The 15,745-nt window shown below is 36.4% G+C and overlaps 3 protein-coding genes across 5 annotated transcripts in view; 2 read left to right on the top strand and 1 right to left on the bottom strand.

Moving 5' to 3' along the window:
- Positions 1-8,850, bottom strand: part of tex264b (testis expressed 264, ER-phagy receptor b) — a 47,107-nt gene extending 38,257 nt beyond the window's left edge. For 2 of the 3 annotated variants that reach the window (XR_015779398.1, XM_042493881.2), the window contains exon 1: positions 8,392-8,846. Coding sequence is in view for 2 of the 3 variants with exons in the window: in XM_042493881.2 (XP_042349815.2) it covers positions 8,392-8,646 (255 nt within the window). In the remaining variant the exon portion in view is untranslated. Of the gene's footprint in view, positions 1-8,391 lie in introns of all 3 variants that reach the window. The other variant, XM_088090035.1, reaches the window with a different exon arrangement.
- A 938-nt stretch (positions 8,851-9,788) lies between these two features.
- Positions 9,789-11,769, top strand: gpx1a (glutathione peroxidase 1a). The gene is made up of 2 exons (XM_042495084.2): positions 9,789-10,122; positions 11,079-11,769. Exons 1-2 carry the CDS (start codon positions 9,898-9,900, stop codon positions 11,427-11,429), a joined length of 576 nt encoding a protein of 191 aa, XP_042351018.1. The 5' UTR covers positions 9,789-9,897; the 3' UTR covers positions 11,430-11,769.
- A 1,811-nt stretch (positions 11,770-13,580) lies between these two features.
- Positions 13,581-15,288, top strand: brk1 (BRICK1 subunit of SCAR/WAVE actin nucleating complex). The gene is made up of 3 exons (XM_042498801.2): positions 13,581-13,789; positions 14,340-14,422; positions 14,758-15,288. Exons 1-3 carry the CDS (start codon positions 13,672-13,674, stop codon positions 14,782-14,784), a joined length of 228 nt encoding a protein of 75 aa, XP_042354735.1. The 5' UTR covers positions 13,581-13,671; the 3' UTR covers positions 14,785-15,288.
- Positions 15,289-15,745: the final 457 nt, after the last annotated feature.

Genomic DNA, 15,745 nt, shown 5'->3' with positions numbered 1-15,745 from the left:
AACATATAAACAAGAGAGACTGATGGATACTTTAGGTAGATAGGAAAGATAAATAGAAAAGGTGGGTAGATAGAAATAGAGATATATAGATAGAGAGATATAGAGAGTAATGTATTAAATTGTACAAACGCTGCAGTGAACTGTATTGGTAGAGTGCAATTATCAAATGCAGTTATCAAAACTATGGTGCTTTTACTGATAATTCATCGCTGACTATTTACTACTATAGTTTTGAGTAAATATTTGCAGCTGTTTTTTGTCTGTTTTTGTCTCTGTGTTTTTTTTCACCTTCTACCACTAAGAGGAGATCCACTGAAATTTTGTTGTACATTTGTGCAATGACAAAGTATTCTGTTCTTTATTGTCTTGTATAAAAATCAAAAATGGACAGCATTCAGTACAATACAGAGCCTGTATGCGGCACCTCTATTAATATCTATATGTAATGAATTAATGCATGTAATATATGTAAAACATTATTTTTTTTGTTTTGGCAGTAACATATTTTTGTTTAAAAGCTTTTTTGAACTAGACAGACAGACAGATAGATAGATAGATAGATAGATAGATAGATAGATAGATAGATAGATAGATAGATAGATAGATAGATAGATAGATAGATAGACACGCACACTGTCTAAACCAGCATTTGACCTTTCCCTTTTCCTTCAGTACAGCAGCACTGACGGAGAAATTAGTGCTCTGAAGCAAAAAATGCTATCTGGCAATTTCAGAACAATTCTTGATGCTTGCTAAGTTTTTTTGCAGGGACTTATTGTACAAAAACACTACATCATCTTTTTCTAGCCAGTCTGTCTCTTTGAAAAAAGGTGGGGGAAACTGTGAAATGTCATCTACAGTACCATCAACATTTCCAGAGTACCCGTCTGCAAAGACTGATGAGTCATAAACACTCGGGTGTAGTGTACCGTAATTTTATGTAGTAGTGCATAGTATACATTAAAAAAACAATATGATGTGAGCAAAATAGATATCCTCTCTGGTGTCATCCAGGTGCCAAATTTAAGCAGAAAATATTCTCATTAATCTGAGCTCTAATTGGAGAATTTGGCAGCGCGGCAATTATTGCTCCATCCTCTGCTCTGAGCACCACAGTGCCCATTAAAAAAAAGAAGAAAAGGGAGACACTCTTTACAAATGAATACTCTTGGGACATCCAAGACTTTCTCCCCACTGTGCTGAGCTGAGCACTGCTGAAGGCTCGTGTAATAAATAAGCTGCAATGGTCCAATTTGTCCATAAACCTATCAATGCTACGCTTCAAGCACAGCCAGCGTGTCTGAGAACTGCTATTTTTTTCTCTGTTCCTCAACACGCAAAGCCAGTCATGGGTAGAAGTGTGATGTTCACTGTGCACTGCAGACTAAGCTACTTTTTTTTTTACACAGCTGCACATTTGAAGTTTCAAAACACACGCAAACAGAAATAATGCAAGAAGTGAGAAATCAGCATACAATTATCTAACTTGAGATTTATTTGGTGTCAGCAGATGAACAGATGATCCTACTTTGAGTATTATTATGAATAAAGTCTGCTAATCAACATAAATCTTAGGTGGTAGAATGGTTTTGTGTATTTGAATAACTTTGTGATAAATTCTGATTGTCACAGTTTGTTTTTTCTATAGTGCAATCCATAGCTTAACTCTTGGTAGATCTGACATAATTCATCAATTAATCAGTTAGTCGATCAATTTGTTTGAGCAATTTTTAAGCAGCAAATCAGATCAGCTGTTCAAAATGGATATTCGACGGTTCAATGCTCCGTGTGACAGCAGCATTCATTTAAAATATTACACAAGCTAATAGCACTGAGGACAGATTGGGTATGTGCGACAACATTTTTGCAGATACTAGATATCAAACAAAAGCCAGAGACTGTGTCACATAAACTCAATTCACCACTTCTAAGCAGAGGAGAGACAACTATGTTATGTCAAAGCCTTATGGTGCAAAGCCTCTCCTCCTCTGTACCTCTGCCTGCATGTCAGCATGCTGTCTGTGCCAAAGACTAGTGTGAAAGTCAAGAGCACTTACACAGCGGCAAAATCTGGGGACCAAAAGGTCAAAAGAGGTACACTTCATACAATCTCAGTTGACTCAGGGGTCGCCAACAGATGATTCAGATCTCCATCTTTAAAGAGGTAGCTTTCTACCGGTTCAGTTCAGTTCAGTTTCAGTTATTCACAAAAAAAACTGGTACAACAATTCTTGAGACATCATGGAAATTTGAAATGAGACACTCTGATAAGCCACCTAAAAAAGCAGATAGTGTTTAAATGTTTTTATTGACACATTGCCTAGATTTAAGAAAAGGAAAGTACATGTATTATACAGTAACATTTGTAACCTATACAAAACTCAAGAATCTAAGAACTTAACTACTTTAACACAAACTACTATGTTCCCATAACATTTATTCCATCAGTCTAAATATTGGTTAAATGGGTAAAACACAATAAGTGGAAATAACAGTACAAGTTAAATAGAGTGGAGAGTAGAGTAGTTTAGAAGTCCTCAGCTGTCATATTTTTATAAAACAGAAACAGACACTGGCATATTTACAATGTAATTAATCTCATTATACCTGTGGACCTCTGCAAACCACACTAAAGCTCAAACATTTCCATTTTTTGTCAAGATTTTGTATTATTACTTTGTTTAACTGTTAGTTTCCGGCTCTATCCCCAGGTACAGAATCTTTATCTTGAGTCAAGTTGTGGAGAATAAATACTGCAGTCTGAGTTGAGAACAGTTTCAAATGTGTATTGTTTTCTCCTGCCAAGAAGTTATAGATTTTTCCTCCCATGTGTTGGCATTTTGGTCACACATGAAGCAACAAACATACATACAACCCTTGGCTGTATATAGGATGCACGTGATGGGTGAAAAGGGCCAGAATCCAGAAAATACCACTGGATATCTCTAAGATTATCTGGAGAATATAGATTCCTTGTGATGCATATTCTGAGTTTTGTTTATATGGGCCATATCAGATCAAGCATGGACTCAATCTGCATTGTGAGGACATATATTGGATACCAGATACATCTAATTTTTGTCATGTATGTTTTTCATTTATGACCTTATGTTATGTCTGGAAATATCCAACACTGATATTTTACAGATGACAGGTAAACTTAACTTTCTTTGTGTAGTAAGCTTGCAAGGCTTTGGATGCCCAGTGGAGATGATGAAGGGCAGCTTCATAAAGACTCACAGAAAAAGATATGATCTTCATCAAATGTCCACAATCTTTAAAGAAACATCTATTAACAAGTGCAAATCATAGCGACTGTCAGTACAGTTTAAAGAAAAGTCAGAAGAGCTGGCCGAACTAAAATATGTCAAAACTTACAAAAGACATTGATTTTAAATATCCGGCTAATAGCTTGATTGATCTTATTTTAAGTATCAAAAGTACATTTTGGAAACAACACATACTTCTGACACTTTGGATGTTTCAGGGGCTCACAGTGGGGAGTCTGAGCCTAGTGGATTTATTAATCATCACAGGACTCCATGTCGGGAGTTCAAGAAGAAAGAACGAGCACCAAAAGCACCAGCCTCTGTCCACAATCTTTGTTTTGCTTCTCTGCACTCATCAAGACACTAGTGTGCCATCTTTTGATGTTTCTTCAACTCAGTGACAGCTCATCTGCAGCAAAAAGTTTCCGAAATCCAACTGAAGGAACAACGGGCTTCGTGTCTCTGTTGCACATAGGCTGAATTGACTTTGTTAAGGCAACAAAGTAAGAAAGGCAAACTGTCTTCACCAGCATACAAAGTACTTTCCTTCCGCGCTCAGATTTGGAGAGGCTCACTTTTTAAATCTTTTACTGACTTTCTGAGAGGACAAGTATCGGAGAGATTTTCTGCTATTTCATCATTCACCACAAAAACAAACTTTCGGACTGATACACATTTCCTGACCAGCCCCTGCTTCAGCTGCCATGCACGCAGCTTTCATCGTATTGTGACCCAAACATGGGTCCCTGAAGATGGGCAGACACATGTGTCATTTCACCACCATTCCACTTGTCACATAGCTTTTTATTCATGTCTCAAGGACCACAAATCATGACCCCGATCGAGTACTTGGAATATCAAGTTTGACAGAAAACCACATGATCCACACCCGTTACCGCCCTCTGACATTTGTCAAAGTTGGATGCAGAGGAGGAGCTGAAGGGTAGAGGTGAAGTGGGCGCACTGGGTCAGAAGCCCCTCCACCACCCCACCCCCCACCCCCGACCCGGGCTTTGAAACTATGGAGGGGCTGGAGGAGAAGTGTGAATTAAGTGGGGCCCCAGAATATGTGTTAGCCATTTAAGGGAACAGACAGAGCTGCTCCAGCCCTGTATCCATGGCAACCATCCAAGGACCAACTCAAGTCCTTGTTGAGGTCTTTTGTTTCTCCAGAGGAAGTGATTAAAGGAAGTAAAAGTGAAAAAACCGAGAACAGAGGATGAGACTAGCCACGCTGACACTTATCCTCTGTCAGCAGCACTTTTGAAAATCTTTCTCACTGCAAATATCAATGGACAGTGTCTCTCTGTTTAGACACCAAATACCAGTCCCCTATCTGAGAGCGCTCTCTCGGGCTCCTGACGCTGAGACTGAATGGCATCCTGAGGCTCCGACGCTAATGAGCTGAGATCATTACGCCAATTATTTTAACTTAGATCAGGACTTGGCTGTGACTCTGTGCAGAGGAACTAGGACCCAATGTTAGCCTAATTGCTGGCTTGGGAAAAAAAGAGGATGAGCATCACAAAAGTGTTTTTGAAGCAGAGCTGAACTCTGGATACATTCCATCAGGTTGTTGTGCATCAGGCTACAGCAGGGTTAGCACCACTTAAGTCAATACTGTTGAAAGGCAGCTCTGTAAATGGCAGACATCAACTGGTTGACCGAGAACACATGCAAATATTCGAGTTCAGTAATACTGCCTCTCATAATTTATTCAGTACTAGGGGTGGGAATCACCAGAGGCCCCATGATACAATATTATCATGATACTTGAGTCACAATATAACATTATTGTGATTTTTAAATGTTATTCAATATGCTGGATATTGAAAAGAAACTAGGGATGTCCCGGTAGGAGTGGAAGGATCTGTATCGGGCCCAAACGATGCATTTTTTAGTTGATAAGGAGTGTATTTTGAGCACGTGCCCTGCCTGATCCTTTGTTTATGTTCGCCGTCACACAGGTGTCATAAACGGAGAGCATGATTTCAGCAGATATTCAGGTTTTACTGTAATGCTGCTACTCCAATAAGTCGTTTTTTTTTTTTTATTCACCTTGAGCTGCTACAAACAAAGTGGAACTGAAATTTTTGTTGTTTATTTTTTGTGAACTAGTTTTACTATAATGCTGTAATAAAAATTGACTGATTTTATTTGTTTTGACTGGGAATATTAAAATTCAACTATAACACTATTTTGAGGGGGAATTGTGATTATATTATGTATCTATAGTGTTCTGTAGTTTTATTACAATGCTGCACTTGATTTGAAAGCAATTTATAAGGACATTTTAACTTGCTTGCTTGGTTATTTTATCTCTAAAAATTCTGCACTAAGTGGAATTGTGATAAGAGCCTTATAAAAATATTTTAGCTTGTTTACTTTGTTATATAGCTAAAATAAAATGAAATTAAAAAAAACAGAATAGGAAGTGCTTGGATGCAGACATTTTTTTTAATTGCACTGTAGAAATATCTAACTATCATGCATATAGACTGGACTGATTTTAACAACTTTAAAGTACTTTAAGTGTGCACTGTGCAGCTGTATTATTGGTATTGGCAGATACTCAATATTAAATGACTCAGATCAGATTGAAGTTTTCAGTCTATTCATCTCACAGGTGCTGTTGAATTGTACTGCATTATACTGACAGATGTTTTTTTATTATTTTGTCCTTACTACACACATTTGTTGGTTACAGCTTTTTATGTGAGATTTTCCTGCTTTTCTTTATCATTTATGGCAAGAAATAATGATGCTTTGAATTTCTGACTGTTTGGACAAAAGAAGCAAACTGAAGACATGATTCTGGGTTCTAGGGAATTGTGATAATTATTTTTTTCCAAGATTGTTGGACAATTTCTTAGATTAAACCATAGATTATCTGCAGATTAGTTGATAATGAAAATAATTGTTAGCTGCAGTTCTATTCTGTTTAAAATGAGATACACAGAGAAAAGTCTGTCTTTACATTTGAGAAGTTGAAACCAGACAAGCATTTCAGCTTAAAAAATTACTTCATTGATTCTTTTTTTCAAATCAATGGAGGCTGCATGTTACATCTTATTATTGTGATATTACATTACTGGAGATATCTTCATTATTATCATTATATCTGATCTCATCTCCACTGTATACTCTCATGGAGGTCATTTAGAGGTCAGCATTTTTGCTCCAGCAAAAACAGCCAGCTACATTCAGTATTAGCATGGCAGACTGTGCACCATTGTTACTTGAAACTTCAGACACTCCATAGTTCAACAAACTGTACTGCTTAATAATTTCAAGGTGCTGCTCCTTTTCTCATCCCTCCTCATTCTGTTTGGGGGGAGTGAAAAAAACAACTCATGCTGGACTCCCTTTAAAATATGGGAACTAGCACCGCATGATTTTGGAGACCCCAGAGAGTGAGCAGGATTCAGTATCAGGGAAACAGTTCCAGCAGATATTATTTCCTGCTGCTTGTAGACACTGAGATTTTGGGACGACTGGAGTTCACACAAGGGAACGGTTTGGAATGCAGGAAAACATCTCACACAGAGATCCAACTTTCTAATTGTGTTTTTAGCAGTAAATGAGACCACAAGTGCTTCAGTCACATTCACAGTTTACCCAGTTTGGCCCTTGATCTTTATGGAACTCCAAAATAGCTAATGGCTAACCCTGTTTTATTTCATACTGGCATCATTCCCAAGTGACACTTAGACTTTACTCTCAACAAGAGCAACAACAACACCAGTGCAATTTGATTTACACAAGTAGTTGCTGCTGTGAGGACTCCAGGCTAACAAGACAAGCTATTCATCTGACTGTCAGAGGGTGAATCCAACACAACCTGCCTGAAAATTGTTTGATTAACTGACTGATGGAATATGTTTGATGATTACAAATACCCAATGGCTCTGCACAGCTGTAGACGAATTACACTCCCTTGTGGCTAATTTGTATGTGGCCCTGCAACACACAACGCATCAAAAACACCAATCAAACACACATTTATATCAAATCAGCAGATGAATCTGACTCTCCAAATAAGGTTATTGTTGGTGGCAAGGAGTTTATTGAAAGAGCTTATCCCTGCAGTTAGACTCAACAGATCTCATTTAAACTTCAAAATCAGCGGAAGATAAGATCAATATCATAAAATTCAATTCGGTTGTACACTGTAAAAACTGACAAATGGATCTTACTTAAAATAATCTTGAAAACCGATTGTCTTAAAAAAAAAAAGGACAATATAACTATAAATCTTAATTTATGTTTATTTTATAGCTAAGTATTAGCTTTACTTGGGATTTATCAGTATTTACTTAATTTAGTAAATATAACTCAATTTAAGTAAGTTTAACGATGGGATATCAAGTACAAGTATATTTACTTAAAAATTTCAAGGCAGTCAGTCTCCAAGATTTTTTTTGGTAAAAGCAACTTGTCAGGTTTTACAATCTATTTCTAACAATTTGTTGATTTGTTGTGATAAATGCTACTGTAGGTAGGTGACATACTTCATTGCTCTGATCCAGTATGGTTTGTATTTATTTATATATAGCCATTTCCATGTCATTAAGTGTCCTATTGTTACATATTCCTATAGACCGAAGATTAAGGCTTAAGGTTTGGGACTACATCTCAAGACCTCAAATGAACAGCTCCAAAATGCACATGGATAGCCTAATATGTTATGACATCTCTGACATCTGAATCCACAAAGCACACCACACCCTGTCCAGCTGATATTACACGAGGGAAAACACAAAAACCAGTCAGTGCCAAAAGTCTTTGTAAAATGCTGAGTAAAGTTAAGAGACTGAATGACAGGATAACATGAAATGGCACAAACTGTTGAGTCAAAAAAGATACATTCAAAAATTTAAACTGGATACATGAAATTATTCAAACCATCAACTTTTTACCTGCTGGGAAATGATTTATCTTCGACCACTTCAACCGTTTTAAGAGAATTACTTTATCGCCATCTAGCGTTCATATAACACCGCTCACATTGCAAAATCTCCCTAATTTAAAATCTGACTGGAAACCGTGGAAAAACGGTAACACTGATACATTTTTTAAAAGAACTGCAGTACTACTTAAATGTTACGCAATGTGTGTTTACCTTTTGGGGGTCGTCGTAAAATATTCCGATACATGGCAGCTTTGGTCCAATACTGTGAGACTCCTTAAAAACTTGTCCGCAGTTTTTGTACGGTCCTTCTTTGAACTTGTAGGCGAATGTAATCTTCCTTATGGGAGGAGAACCAGTCATTACGGTGATGTCTGCGAAGAGTCCCGAGTACAAAATATAACCAGCTACTGTTACAAGACTTAAAAACAGGCTGATGACCGCAAACACACTGAGCCAGTCTGGCATGTTAGCTTGTTAAACGGCGGGCAGGTAGCGTTATCGAACTTTTTCTGAACCCCTAATGCAGCTATTACAATTTCTGGTGTCGGGTTAATATTTTCAGGAAATGTTTGGTCGTTTTCAGTTGGTAATTGTCCTTGAATGAACTTTAAATCAAGCAGTAAAAATAACAAATTGCCCAGGACTTCCTGGAATGTACCATTCATGCCGACCAAGGCGGGTAGGGGGGGATTAGTTTCAAACAAACGTGTAAAACTCTTAAAAAGAAAACAAGCCCACCCAAAAAAACATTTTTATAATTTAGATTTGCTGTTCGTGTATGTGTGTACAGCTTATATTTGCAAAAATCGATTGATAAATGTTAGACAAGTACCAACTTTTGTAATCGGTCCCTACGTTATTGCGATGCCCCTTTCCCTCTTTCTAACGTTTACAACTTATTCTGAAAGGAAGTAAAGTAGGTGACCTCGTGACACAACAGTTCAGACTCTATGTATCTGAATAAATCTAGTAGACCATCAAGAAACGGTGGGTGAACTGATTTACCATATTTGGCCAATAATCAATATTAAGCTGTGTGGTAGGTGCATCATGGCAATCTACTTCCCTGATACTGATTTTTTTTCTCACCTTACACTTCATTGAATACATTCAACACATTCGATATTTTCCTGATAAAAGTTGTATAAAAATATGTTATAGTAAAAACATAAATGAATAAACTGTGCAATAAATAAACTGTAGGGAAACAGCAAAAATAAAAACTCTTCAGGATCTGCTAAACAGATGGAATAAAACTGAATGAATGAAACATTTGAAAATGTTTCATTTTGATTATATATATATATATATATATATATATATATATATATATATATATATATAATTTCAGGTTTACTTGTAGAAACTAATTTGTAACAAAACATCATATTTTCTTTATCTTCTTATACTTTTTGTGGACATTTTTTTTTTAAATAATTAAAGCTGTCAGGTATTTTGATTTATTGTGATGTCTGGCGAAGTAGTGGAGTAAAAGTTGGCTATAAAATGGGATAAAATGAGACGTCTCAAGTAAAATACAAGTATTTAGTTACATTCCACCACCAGAGTTGGTTGACAACTATACAGTATATCCGCCCCATGAAAAAGAGGGCTGGACTTGTTGACATTGAACCTGCTTTACAGAGGTGCGTCGTGCTTCTTTCTTCCCTTCTTACGTGTACTAACTACATTTTTATAAATTCGGGATTCACGAAAATGGCTGGGAACGTGAAAGGGTTTTACGACCTGACAGCTAAGCTTCTGTCTGGAGAAATGTTTAGTTTCTCTTCACTGAAGAGGAAAGTTGTTCTCATTGAGAATGTGGCGTCTCTCTGAGGAACAACAACCAGGGACTACACTCAGATGAACGAGCTCAGCAGCCGCTACTCTGCCAAGGGACTCGTTATTCTGGGTGTGCCCTGTAATCAGTTTGGACATCAGGTAAGCCATGTGTGCATTCAAAAGTGGCTGATATGCTCAGTTTTCTCATGGGAGGATATTATTTACATAGGCTAAGCCCATTTAGAGCAAAATCTGATGTGTCGAAGACTTTCAAACAGCTGGCATATGTTCGTGCTCAGACTATAGAACAAAAGCCAATATGGAGCTTGCCGCTTGTTAATTACATACATTTTAATATTGTCATCAAGACATTTGACGTGTTATACTATATATTTTATATATTCTTATTGTTCTTCCTACTTACTGTGAGGGACACTGTTTTATGCATTGTATTATAGCATATGGCGCGCAGTTTTATATTTGTACACACATCTATAATTGTAAGTATTCGTATACTAGAGCTAATTGTTTCTTATTATAGCTGTATTTGTACTTTATATTTTACACACTTGACACGCTCAGCACATTACACATATTTATTATTTTTAAATATTCACATCTACAAGTGCTAACCGTTTTATTATTACTGTTTTTATATTTTATATTTTTACATAAGCTACTTTGTGCTGGTACTTATTTCTACTTCCTTGAAATGTACATAAATGTACATTTCAAATGTTATAGTGATTTCCATATTACATAAACTAATCTAAAACTTCTTCATAGATTTTGTATATAAAAATATAAATCTGCAAAAAAACTATGACTGCAGCTGTCAGATAACATAGTAAAAAGTAGAGTATTCATTCATTCTTTCTTTCATTCATTCATTCAATACTTTTCTCTGAAATACAGCCTATATGTAGAAAGAATAAAGAAATATAAAATGGAGATACTCAAGTGAAACACAAGTAACATACAAATGTCGTGCAGCACAGTGAGAAATGTATCAATAGTCTCATTTTTTGGGTTGAATCAAACCTCAAGTTGTTTTTAATCAATATGATTGCATACTCTCCATAATGTAAGTGAATTTGCTGTCTTTTTTATAACAGGAGAACTGCAAGAATGATGAAATCCTTAAGTCTCTCAGGTATATCCGTCCAGGGAACGGCTTTGAACCCAACTTCCAGCTCCTGGAGAAGGTGGACGTGAATGGAAAGGATGCCCACCCCTTGTTTGTATATCTGAAGGAAAAGCTTCCATTCCCCAGTGATGATGCCATGGCTCTCATGACTGATCCAAAGTTCATCATGTGGAGTCCCGTCAGAAGGAACGACATCTCCTGGAATTTTGAGAAGTTCCTGGTCGGCCCTGATGGGGAGCCTTACAAGCGCTACAGCAGAAAGTTCCTTACCATTGACATTGAGGCAGATATTAAAGAGCTACTTAACAGGGTCAAGTAAAGTATGTTACAACATGCACTGGGTGGCTGTAAAGTATATTACTTATGACCAGCCTGGCCGAAAGGATTAATCAGTAAACATCTGTTTTAGGTATTTCATCATGTTTTGTCCACTTTTAATGTTTCACTCGAAGTTTGTGATATTTCCAGAGTAGTACACTATGGTTGGTTAGCCTTATTACTCAATGAAGATGCTCTTTGAAACCTTTTTGTGAGAGGAATTTCTGATGAACATGTAAAAGACTGACTGTGTCACTGTGTGTTACTCATATCACAACTATCTTCATTGTCTACGCTTAAAAAGGAGAAATAAAAATGCAATGTCATTACTCTTTATATAATGTCATTACTCTCAATATTAACTTTATTAATATTTCACCTGTTATATAATCATGTGTAACAATTGAGCTTTTTTAGGAGCTGTTCTTCATTATCAAAGTGTGTGTGTGTGTGTGTGTGTGTGTGTGTGTGTGTGTGTGTGTGTGTGTGTGTGTGTGTGTAAACCACTTACAGGTTTAAGGGTTCACAGATAAGTTATTTAAAATACAAATACAAGCATTTAAAGTAGAATGTCCTCCCTCTAAGCAAAATAAAAAAACACAACTCCCTCCCCAGTGATTTGATTTTATTTGATATGGAAATTTACTTTAAACGTAAAAAAAAAGAGAATTCCCGCACACTATCCAAATTCTTGCAAGAAAACTTAATTCAATTCACATGTTTTGGTCGTTAGACCTTCATAGGTTTTTTAACCTGAAATGATGTTCAGGTAAAAAAGTTTTGTTATAAGTATTTTGACAGAGTGCGGGAATCCTATTTCTATGGATATTTTCCCCCCATGCACCTACTGACACATTTTGGAAGGTGCCCATGAGCCTCCACATTCAAGAACAACAAAAATAAGAGAAACAGAAATGATCATTCAAACAAGATGACACAGAAAAAAGTAATATTTACAGACAATGAAAAGCAAAGCAAAATAAATGGTCAAACACTTGATCACTTGATTGACATATTCAGAAAGAGTGAGAAGAAGTACAAACGTATTTAATCCAACCCCTTCTCCATAGGTCATTGATTCTAAATCAATACTCTAATTAATTTTTTACAACTTGTTAAATGTAATAATTATTACCTTTTTTAATCATACAAAAAAAGTCATTATACTGCATTATTATTTATTATTATAAATCCATTAATGATACAATATTCTTATCAAAGATATAAATTCAATATTTAATTTTCAATATGTAAATGTAATTTTTAATTTAGTTTTTGGTGAGGAGCTTGAATAATCAGAGTTGTTTGATGGAGATATTTGCTGATGCCTCAACGTCAATATAAAATGGATATTGGAGAGGTAAGCCCCCCTTGAAAATGATTTAGGCCTATGTAAATTTCTTTTACATTTGTGCCAATAAAAAGGTTATAAAAACTGTACTGGCATGTGTCAACTGTAACACATGTAGCCTAATTTAAATTTTTATCCTAACTGTTATGAAGGAACATCATGGATCTATCCTTGGACTTTGCATTTGTGGAAAGAAAGAAGGTACTTCTTTCCATTTGTGGGTTGTGAACTGCTTGTAATTAATGAGCAGAAATAATAAGAAATCACGTGCCCCAAGTCCTTCACATGAAAAGACAGAAGACAAAGATATAATAACACCTGCATGAAAAAATATGATCAGAACAGAATACATAGAATGCATCTTCACGTGGATAACCCCCCTTCATCATACCTGTAAATGTATGTGTTGTGATTCTTAAACAGGCTTTTCAAGTAAAATGTGCCTTAGCTTTCCCTTAAGTTTCTGTTACTTTTTTCTTCGTTTTTTTCAAATCATTTATTCAACTTAACCCCATGGCATGTTTGTACTTATTTGAATTTTGCACAACGTTAGTTACTGCTGCCATAACATGTGATATGTGCAATGCAATTTGTTAAATAAAGCTGATTTTGAAATAAATACATAAAATAACCAACAATGTAGGCTTGAGGTGATCATTCTCACTTTCCGTCTGTGCACAACAATAAATGTGGTAGCTGCTGTGCATAAACCTGCCTGAATAATTATCTAACACTGTTGTGCACGTCACGTAACCATGTTAAAATAAGTCTGTGGTTTGTATGAACTGTTAAAGCCACAGCCACATCTCGCCGGTCTACGCTGCGCTTCCTGCTGTGATCGCAGCGCTGCTATCCTCGACTGTCGGCTACGCTAAACTGCGACTCGTCCAACATGGCCGGCCAGGAAGACCCAGTGCAAAGAGAGATTCACCAAGATTGGGCGAATCGAGAGTATATAGAAGTTATTACGAGCAGCATCAAAAAAATCGCCGACTTTCTTAACTCATTTGGTAAGTTTTTATCAAACAGCTGTGTGGATAACATCACTAATGTAGATTTTGTTTGTGTAGATAGCTAAGCTAGATCAAGTTAGCTCTCTAGCTTTACGGCTAGCATTGATGTTGATGTTTTATAATGGCCACTCCCAGTTAGCAGTTAGCTTTAGCGTTAGCTTTGAGTACAAATACAGTTATTACAGTTTGATATCGAGTCTTTTTACATTTACGCTCGCTTGTTAGCGGACGTTTGCTGTCTAAGAAGGAGAAAAAACAATGAAATAAAAGACAATTGGATTCTAAGTGTTGATACCGCTAATGGTTGCTAGGCCACTGTAAATGTTAGTCTTATCAGCTGTCACAACAGACTTTATATCTTTACGTGCAGGCTATGGCTGTCACTGATGCAGCAGCTGAAATTTAATGATGCTCTCTCAAATACATCGGTAACAGGGATGTTGTGCATTAGTGTCGAGTTGTTGTGATTGACAGCATCGATGAACTACGCCACATAGATTAAAATGCTACAGATGCTTAGATGCTAAATACAGTTTATCATCCTCAGATATGTCGTGTCGGTCCCGCTTGGCCACCCTCAATGAGAAGCTGACAGCGCTGGAGAGGAGGATTGAATACATAGAGGCGAGAGTAAGTGCATTGGTATTTAACACAGCGGTATTTGTATCTGAATGTTTTAAAAACGATGTAATCATTACATATGCAGTTGTCTTCCATGTGCAATTGGATTGAATAGTTTTAAACTGATGAGTTTGCACAATTTTTTTTTTTTTTACTATTGCACCTTTCCTTTTCTTTCTTTGCACCTTGTCTTGTACTATTTATATTGTTCTGTTGCTTGCTTATCGTGTACGCACATTGGTCCTGTAACAATGCGAATTTCTCCATTGTGGGACTAATAAAGGATTATTTTAAAATATTTTATCTTGTCTTATCTTAACTTAAATATATGTATATCATTACAGGTGACGAAAGGAGAGACCTTGACTTAGAGCTCATCATGGGACCTCATTGCATCCCAGAGCCACCTGCCCATCATCCCCCTCCCTGATTTTTTTTTTTTTTTTTTTTGGAATATGTGTGATGGATTCCACCCTCCTTTTTTGGGACCATGTGGACCATTTTTTATAATATATGGCTGGGTTTTGTGTTATTTTATTTCATGACACATTTGTATAGAAGATATGGGTCTGCCTTTGGTGTCAGTGACTCAAGCATCATCAATGTTACAAAACAAAAAATAAGCTCCATTAGTATTGCTTTTGAGAAAAAAAAAGGAAAAAACATTGTGGGGCTCAATTATGGATCTGGTACCAGCACAACGTGTGTTGTATGCAGTGTCATTACCACATCAGAGATTAACGAAAGGGTAACATCCTTGTGTGCCAAGTTGAACAAGTAATTGTGTAGTCATCTTTATTAAGGACCTGCTTGTACAGTGAACTGTTTGGTGATGTTTCAGGATTTAAATACTGTAATAAATGATAAAACAATGATCTTGTTTCAATTTGTAGTTTGTCTTAGTAAGATTTGGCTTGATTGACCAGGTGTGTAGTCACAGCATGTCTGATTCTTAGTAGCTCTCGGTATTTTCAGAGTAGCCACGTTAACAGGATGAAATGAATGTTAAATAAACAAACAGCTTAACAAATATTGACAAACAGCTAAACAAAGGTAAGCCAGTCCAAGCATGTATGGTAGGGGGAAGAGCTGGACAGCAAGCAGTATATTTTACAGGTCATATTGTTATTAAATATACAGGACTGTGGTACAGTGCAATAGGTATAATACATAAATAACTATGAAACATGAGTTAGCCGTGAGATTTTGTAGTTTGTTAAGGTTTAAGACTAGAAACAGGAAATAAAGAATGCCCTTAGAGGAGCCACACTGAAAAGTGGAATCTAGGCTTTAATTGCAATATTATATACAATGCAGTTTAGTGTGATATTG

The sequence above is a fragment of the Plectropomus leopardus genome, chromosome 2, assembly GCF_026936395.1.
Source record: "Plectropomus leopardus strain MGB_pleo_1.0 chromosome 2, ASM2693639v1, whole genome shotgun sequence".
In the NCBI taxonomy this organism is placed as follows: domain Eukaryota; kingdom Metazoa; phylum Chordata; class Actinopteri; order Perciformes; family Serranidae; genus Plectropomus; species Plectropomus leopardus.
Note: the sequence above shows the minus strand (reverse complement) of the source record. Positions and strands in the feature narration are given on the sequence as shown.

Bases quoted from the DNA above. Each gene is read 5' to 3' on its own strand.
- brk1 (XM_042498801.2), top strand. From the start codon at position 13,672: ATGGCCGGCCAGGAAGACCCAGTGCAAAGAGAGATTCACCAAGATTGG. The intron at 13,790-14,339 runs GTAAGTTTTTAT...TATCATCCTCAG, and splicing joins CGACTTTCTTAACTCATTTG to ATATGTCGTGTCGGTCCCGC. The intron at 14,423-14,757 runs GTAAGTGCATTG...ATATCATTACAG, and splicing joins TTGAATACATAGAGGCGAGA to GTGACGAAAGGAGAGACCTT.